Source organism: Stylophora pistillata, chromosome 8 (genome assembly GCF_964205215.1).
Source record: "Stylophora pistillata chromosome 8, jaStyPist1.2, whole genome shotgun sequence".
In the NCBI taxonomy this organism is placed as follows: Eukaryota; Metazoa; Cnidaria; class Anthozoa; order Scleractinia; family Pocilloporidae; genus Stylophora; species Stylophora pistillata.
This window is the reverse complement of record NC_142526.1, coordinates 19,432,440-19,440,775: the sequence shown is the minus strand read 5'-3', so window position 1 is coordinate 19,440,775 and position 8,336 is coordinate 19,432,440. Positions and strand designations below refer to the sequence as shown.

The 8,336-nt window shown below is 38.5% G+C and overlaps 1 protein-coding gene across 1 annotated transcript; it reads right to left on the bottom strand.

The window, feature by feature from the left end:
• Nucleotides 1-77: 77 nt before the first annotated feature.
• LOC111338743 (zinc finger MYND domain-containing protein 12) lies at nucleotides 78-8,033 on the bottom strand. The gene is made up of 8 exons (XM_022945265.2): nucleotides 7,833-8,033; nucleotides 7,011-7,152; nucleotides 6,165-6,336; nucleotides 5,227-5,396; nucleotides 3,468-3,590; nucleotides 2,486-2,609; nucleotides 1,535-1,680; nucleotides 78-480 (listed from the first exon to the last, which is right to left on the bottom strand). The coding sequence occupies exons 1-8, from the start codon at nucleotides 7,940-7,942 to the stop codon at nucleotides 367-369; spliced, it is 1,101 nt and encodes a 366-aa protein (XP_022801000.2). The 5' UTR covers nucleotides 7,943-8,033; the 3' UTR covers nucleotides 78-366.
• Between the last annotated feature and the right edge of the window lie 303 nt (nucleotides 8,034-8,336).

Here is an 8,336-nt window from a genome sequence, read left to right as displayed (position 1 = left end):
AAGATTTTGATCATGGGCTAAGAAAACAGTACTGCTATAAAAGTAGACTTGATGCAAAGAGAAGAAAGGACCACAAATATGCTCGTGGATGTTCTTCATTGAAAAAAATTGTAAAAACGTTAAAGAATTATGTACACTGTTGGTCCTTTTTCACAAGATCGCATTCTAGGAACATTTTGAAGTAAAAGTTCCTCTAAAATCCAACTAAGCGACAAAAATTTCTCACTTCTTATACTTCGAAAAACAAAAACTTAAGAAAGACCTCACTCTTCCAAAGTATGATCAAGGATATTAACAAAGAGCGTTTGCTAAGAGCGCTTGCTGAGAGCGTTTGCTGAGAGCGCTTGCAGTAAATCTCTGAACAGCTTACATAGATCTCTCAACAGCTTTCAAAAATTCAACGAGATTCCTCATGGTTCCTTCGTCAGAGGAAGCCGCATTCTCGCAGGCAGTTCGAGCTTTGATCCCAAAATCCCTTGCCTGCAACGAAAATAAAAATCTCTTCAACGCGCAAAAGAAAAGTATATCGAGAGGTGGAAACTATGACATTCAGTCAGAAATTTTTAACTCTTTTAGACTAAAAGAAGGATTGTAAATATATATATGGGGAGGTATGGGTATGTGATTCGTTTTGTTAAATAATATAACGAGTTGTATCAAATTTAATACGAGGAAAAAATTCAAATAAAAGGCAAGACTCAAGATTTTTTAATGACATTGTTGGAAACACTTATTTGGACCAGCCAAGTTTCTTTCGAGAAACGATTGGTATCCCGTTAACATCAACAGGCTCATCACGTCTTGCTCTAGACTAAATCTAGTTTCTTTTGCACCTGGTCCTTTTTCCTCGAAAAAAACATGTTTCCCCTCGTGCTTCTCGAGACTCGTCTCGTTTACCCCTGAGAGTCGCCCCCTGTCTCTCGACACGTACTCTCTCGAGTCTCGTCTCGTCTCGTTTACCTCGAGAGTCACCTCGTTTTTCTTGAGACCTGTCTCTTGTCCCAAGAGACTAGCCTCGAATATTTTTTGACTCTTCTCGTTTTCCTCAAGAAATTGCATCTTCTCTAAAGATTATCTCTCTTCTCTCGAGACTTGCGTCTTTACTTTCGAGGATCAACTCTCTAGAGGTAACTTGTTTCGCTTCGGACTCGCCACGCTTCCTTCGAGACTCGCCTCGTTTCTCTCTAGAGCCTACCACTCAATTTCTTCGAGGCTCGCTTTTTTAGTGACTTGTCTCTTTCGAGAAGGTTCTCGTTTCCCTGGAGACTCATCTCCTGCTTTCAAGTAGCCTGCGAGTAGCCTATCACTGATGCTGCGTTTGGAACTAGCCGACGACACCCACTCGTTTCTCTCAGTGTCGCCGCTCGAGCCGCAGCGCACAGCCTTCCGGGAGACTATCTTTCAGACTTCATGCACAAATCAAGTTTGTGCATACATACTGTACTAAACTAAAGTACACGTTCTCAAGGGTCATATACAACTACTCAATTCACTGAGAAAAGCAAGTAGCAAGACTGAAGTTGTACGAACTTACTTTTAGCATATCTCCCAAGATAAACTGTAACATGGCCGTGGTGAAATATATTTTGCACATCACTGCGGGAGTTTGCACTGTCTGTTGCTCTCGCAGATCTAACATGGCATTTACCACCTGGATAGCCTCTGCTTCTTGGGCCTCATCTGAGAAAGAAAAACTTGAAGATTACCTTTCAAAACATTGTCCACCAAGGAGTTTATCACATTGTTTCTTGATTCAAGTGTTCCCGATTCGACAAGGACAGTGAGCGTTTCATCCAGGGCGACGTTTTTTTCAGAATCATATTCCCCTCGATATGGCAACAATTACAGTAAATCACTTGTAAAAATATCACTAACTTGCTTAGATTTGAACGGAGTTTTCTAGCTTGTGATATGTTCAATAAGGACGTTAAGGGGGTGCAGATTATCGAAATGTATTTAAAGTAGCCAGAACACTAGATCCATGTTGAGCACACTCCTTCAGCCACTCCCACTGATGGCCTGCTCGTTGAGCAACCTTTTAGTTGTTTGAAATCAGGCTGTAGTTAATATTGTGAACTTTTCAAACTTTATTGACACCAAAAAGGGTTAAATGACACCACCAACCAGGCTTTATTGAATAAAAACAATTGCAACAAAAGACGTAGGTGGTTATTTTGTTGGTGTTCGGAGTGGAAGACCTACGAAATGGGAAGCCAAGCCATAAGAGAATTGTTAAGAAGTTTGTTTCCTTCATTTCTATCTAACATCAAAGAAGCCGGTAAGACAGGCAAAATTTTCTCAGCCAGAGACACAAGTATTTGAGCGAAGGAAATACTTCCAGGGAGACCCTCACTAATGTATATCATCAAAATTATTATCACCTTGGATGCTGTGCCACTGACTTACAAGATATTGAAATTGCTCGATGAATAAAATACAATTAAACTAGATCTTGTATTTTAACATACACTCTACATTTCAGTACCTAAAATATCAAAATCCGTTGGTACACCAGAGATGAAAGCTGGTCCTATCCCAGAAGGCTCTGCAGGAGTTTTGGTCCTCTGACCCACCAGTTTACCAAGGTGTTCAAACCAGATGTCTGTCACCTGGAAATAAAAATGTGTTCATGCTATTAGAAGGGTGAATATGTATTCATTTATGTCTGGCACACAATACAAGTGACAGACCAAAGCACTGTAGCTAATTCCAATGACCACAATCCCTCTGACTGTAGCCCCCAACCCCTCCCTTTGCATAGTCCCTGGAATTGTCACAGGCAGTTTTTCACTTGTTCTTAAGTAAGAGGCCTTGAGCAATGCGACCTGACGGGAGGTCTGCAGGGGTCTGGTAACAGTTATTATTAGTGCCAGACCCCCAGCAAACCTTTCCCCAACTTGTCACAAATCTTAATTCTCCCCAAAGAGAAACATGCGTTCTGCAGCCGTGTAATGATAGCCTGCTCACAAGCTACTCTGGCTACTAACAAACAATTCCAGGCTGAGAATTGTCATTCTGTAAGTTGTAAGTACAAAAGAACACAAAACATATAGACTACAACAGCTAGCACCAATATTCTGTTTTTCTCAAGCCTTCTACTGCATTTACTCAATTCTGGTACCCCATCCCAAGATAAGTGCTGCATGTAAGAGCAAAAACATTGATATACAACACCCCTGAATAAGTGCCACAAACAGCCTGGGAGATTCCTTTTCCTTATAAACCATGCCTTTACATTGAACTGTTTGGAACAGTCCATATGATAGTTTCCTTCCCTTCTGTTGAACTCCTATGCTTACATCAGCAGGCAGTTAGATCAAAATTTTTTTTTTTCCTAGAAAAATGAGGAATTTTATAAAGTACTTCCCTAACTTGCAAAACATTTGGTAAATGTCGTGGTACATAATACCGGTGTCACAATCCTGGACCATTTAACTATACTAAACACACATGATGCCATTGTTTACCTGATTGTACAGAGAGAATGCTACATCCAACTTGTTCTGCCTATAGAACACATTGGCCATGTGAAAATATCCACCAGAGGTCCTTATGTCATCTGTTCCATGCACTCTAGATGAGTGATAGATCTACAAATCATAGAATTGATGAAAATATTGGAGGTTTAGTCAAAGAATGGCCTTCAGGTCACACTTCCTGTGTGAGTCAAAATGACATAAAACATTTTCATGTTAAAAATGTTATTTTTGTGGTTGACTTCCATGTTCAAATATAATATGCAAATTTACAGGTTGAGTCCATAAAGAAGTAGGTTAACCCTTTAATTCCTACGACTGACTGACATCTACAAGATCACCCGGCCCTGAATCAAATAGGAAGGTCATGAGAATATAAGCAACAATAACTTACTCAAAAAGGTCTTGATTGTTAAAAAAAATCTCTCATTTAGTACCAAGGGAAATGGAAAATATGCATACAGATGTTAGAGGTGTTAAGAGTGAAAACAGAATAATTATCAGGTAACTTGTCTGTTAGATATATTTGGATATATCAACAAAGTTGAAATGGTAAATTGGCCACCGTAACGATTACAAAAGCTGACGTTTCGAGCGTTAGCCCTTCGTCAGAGCGAATAGAGGAATTGTGGGTTGTGTGCGCTTTTAAAGGCAGAAAATGGAGATACGTTATTGATGGGAACATGGCAACGAGAAAAACATGAATAAATTAGGGGAATGAAAAGCGTTCGTTCATCCCTGTGGGATTTAGACGGCCGGTTTGAAAGATGAGCTTTTTTTCAAGATTTTTACTGCTTTCCGTGCTACCTAAGTGCAGGGAAAGACCGCAGATTGCCATATGTTGCTTAGAATGATTAGGTAAATTAAAATGTCTAGCGACTGGTTTTGATGTGTCCTTGTCATTCCTTTCCACGTCTCGAAGCTGGTCTCGGAATCGGTCACCTAGTCTTCTGCCTGTTTTGCCGATGTATATTTTTTTGCAATAAGTGCAAGTTATGCAATAGATTACATTGGCGGAGGTGCATGTGAAGTGATCGGTGATCTTAATGGATCGTTTAGGTCCCGATATTTTCTCAGTGTTGTGAATGAAAGGACACGTTTTGCATCGTGCACGGGCGCATTTAAAAGTGCCTGGTTGGTCATTAGTCTGAAAAGAACTTCTGACCAAAAAATTGCCTATGTTTTTGTCGCGTTTGAATGAAATGAGCGGAGGCTGCGAAAAGATAGTGCTTGTCTCTGGATTGTTTTGAAGTAATTTAAAGTTTTTAAGAATGATGGATTTAACTGAGTGGTTGTGAGGGTGAAACGTGAGAGTGAATGGAATGCGGTCGGAATCTTCCTTATGCGACGTTTGTAGTGCTGAATGTCGATCAATAAGTTGAGCGCAGTGGTAACCCGCTTGAATGACGGAAACAGGGTAACCACGTTTATCGAAGAACTGGCATATTGACTCTGATTTGTGGTGGAAATCAGAGTCATCACTACATAAACGACGAAGTCTTAGAAACTAAGAAAAAGGAATGGAATTCTTAACGTGAGATGGATACGAAGATGACTATAACAAGTAATTATGCGAGTCTGTAGGTTTGTAATACACACTAGTGCATAAACCGTTACCTTCAATTGAAACTTTGATGTCTAAAAAGGATAAAGAATTGTCAGAAATTTCCCAAGTATATTTCAGAGCCGGGTGAAAAGAATTGACTGCGGTTATGAATTGAGTGAGCTCCTCTCTGTTAGATACACTTACATCATCAGCTAGTTGAGAGAGAGCACCAGGGTAGTTTCCCTGTGCAGCATACAGCAATCCCAAGTTTCTGAAAAGCTTTGATTTGATGTTGTCTGGACACTCAGGAGTCTTAAGCACTGTCCACTGGGCCTGAGCTAAATACTCCTCTGCTTGAGATAATCGACTAAGACCTACAAAGAGATTAAAACACATGTAGAATATTATCATGTAGAATATTGACTTGCTAAAACTGCAACTACATTGTAAAGTTACAAACTAAGGAATGTTTCACCATGTAAGTCCTCTGTAACTCAGTGTCTGAGCATTTCAAGCAAATCCAAAGGTCTCAGATTTGATTCCTAATGAGGTACTCAGATTTCGCTTTATTCAAAGCTAACAAGATCAGGCTTTATTCAAAGCTAACAAGGTGTTACTCAAAATGAGTAACACCTTGCTTTATTTTCACCAACAATACTTTACCATCGATTCTTCCTATATTATTTACTCACACTGTTCTTTGCAAACAAGCACAATATTATTGTACCCTTTAATACTATGATACTTAGAGGGATTGCTTTATGATCATGATCTCAAACTTCAAATTTTAACAAATGTTTGAGGAGTAGATTAGTTCTGATTCATTAAACAGGATAGCTTTAATAACATTACTTTTGTACTGGAGGGCTATCACTATCCTGTATAAATACTTGTTATCATCTATCACAAACAATAGTCCTTTTTCAGGACTATTTTTAATCTACCATCTACCAATTAATTAACAATTAATTAACAATTATGACAGGACGGACAATGCGTACACTGTAAGTACCTCCCGTTGTCCCATACAAAGCTTTAGAACAGTTTTCTAAGGCTTTGTATGGGACAATGGAAGGTACTCACACTGCATGCATTGTCCGTCCTGTCATAAGGAATTATTATTTACCAATTAAGGAACTTACCTATACTTGCCTCTCCAAGTATAAGGTAAGAAGGGACAAGCTCAATGCTACTCAGACCATAGACTTCAATAGAGAACTTTAAGGATTCCATTGCTGCAGGAACTACTCTGTCATATCTACCTTCAAAGAGCAACTTCTGTCCCTCTGTGCGGCATAATTCAATCATTTGTTTCTGTTAGAAAAGCAACCAACCACTTTGAACAAATACACATAACATAGCTATACATTATGTTATAACCCACTCATTAATTTTCATGCAACTACTTATATTGGATACCTCATGTCATGTGGTACAAAATCAATGAATAGTTATCATGTACTAATGATTGCCATTTGCTTTGATATTTCTCCTCCAGTTATTTCCATCACCAAGAAACAACGCAAGTGGAAAAAAGTTTGCTCAAAAATTTCACTTTTTCATCTTAATAAATTTGCATGGAATAAAAATGAACCTGTTTTGTAGAGTCCAGTGATAAAGATATTAATAAGCTGGCTTTAAATGTTGCAATGAAAAGTACAAAAAGAGTCAACACAATTTGCTGTAAATGGGCAAAATGAAAACCAAGGGGCCCTTCTGGCCTGCTGCTATGTTGGCTGATAATATCCTAGGTTGAGGGTATGTCCTCACCTTTTCACAACATTTGCCCTTAATGCTTAGCTTCTCCACCAAATGGTAATTTCTCTCTCTCCGCTGACATTCTCAGCCAACATACCAGATGCCTGAAGGGGGTACGTTTATTTACCAATTACCTCATAAATATAAAATAAATTTTGGCCAATTTTTTTTTTAATTTTCATTTTTTGCCCCTTTATTATTACAAACAAATTTTAAAAAGGAATAAATACCTGTCTGACTATTTGCTGCTGTTTTCTGTGCTGCCTTTCTTCTTCTGACCCAAGAAATGGAATGGGTGTTCGTAATGGAATTAGTAATTGACATATCTTCTCATGAATTCCCAGCCAATCAGTTTTCTGATGCTCGGGACCACTGAAAAAGTATGAGGTATACAAAACTGCTATTTTATTCAAATTTCTACATATAATGTTAACTTACTTATGTAGAAAGAAAAGACTTATTCATACAGGTTGAGTTAACAGGAACTCCTCAGGAATAGTTCATGTGAATAGCTGTAAGAATCTTGTGAACAAAATAAGACGTAAAATTAATGCTGTGGCTTAAAATGGATTACAGGTCAAACCAAGTACATCAAAGTAGCTTACAATCGTTTTGACCTAAAATTATTTAAATCTTCATCATATTTTCCCGTGATATATGATGCAAATAACCCAAAAAAAATTCAATTTTGCCTTCAAAGAATTTTGATTTTTTTCACAATTACTGCGGTATCAATGTTCTCACTACGATTTTCAAAAATTAACACCTGTTTAGTTCCTGAGTTAAACCCTCTTTCAATAATGAAATTAAAGAAACGATATGATGACCCGGCAAAGGACGATTCGCGATACGATTTTTCCAGGTAAGCTGCAATTAAGGTAACTGCAGAAAAGAAGCTTAGAAAACTTCAGGCTTTGACGAGACACCTAGCTACTATCTATAAAATTATGTTTCACTTAACAATCAAGAGAGTCTAATTTCCAGGGCAGAACCTTTCATTTCAAACATAGTAAACATTTTAGAGCAGCACTACCTGAACGATTTGAACTTACCAATAATAAGTTACTCGGCAGTCCATACATTGAACAAATGCTGGCTTCTGACACAACTCACATAACAGTTTGACACCCTTTGGGTTTGCCAAAGGATTGATGGTATTCATTTATTTCGCAGCCGACAAGCTTAAGGACAATCTCCTTTCAAGTCGTAAAAGTCAACTCTACTCCGACCGCCATATTGTTTCGAGGTGCAAAAAGCTTATAAGGTTGCTGAGCAACCTCCTTACAAACCTCCGTATATATGTCTGTGGGCTCAAATGCTGATTAGGGAATAAGACCAATAAGGCCAATAAGGCCAATAAGGCCAATAAGGCCAATGGAATATTAAAGAAAGAATGGAGCTTATTGCTAGGATCAGATAGGTGTTAAGATTTTTTTTTACAGATGATGATTAACAGGAACATACTGCAAGCGATGGGGATAACGGGGAGGAAGGAACTGAAAAGCAGACTCCGGATAAAGGAGCCCCTTAGGTTGCCTGGCACATTTTCCCTAAGG

Excerpts from the sequence above, each read along its gene's own strand:
- LOC111338743 (XM_022945265.2), bottom strand. The coding sequence starts at position 7,942 with ATGAATACCATCAATCCTTTGGCAAACCCAAAGGGTGTCAAACTGTTA. Across the intron at positions 7,153-7,832 it reads TGCCGAGTAACTTATTATTG|TGGTCCCGAGCATCAGAAAA; the intron begins GTAAGTTCAAAT and ends ATACTTTTTCAG. Across the intron at positions 481-1,534 it reads TCTTGGGAGATATGCTAAAA|GCAAGGGATTTTGGGATCAA; the intron begins GTAAGTTCGTAC and ends TTTTCGTTGCAG.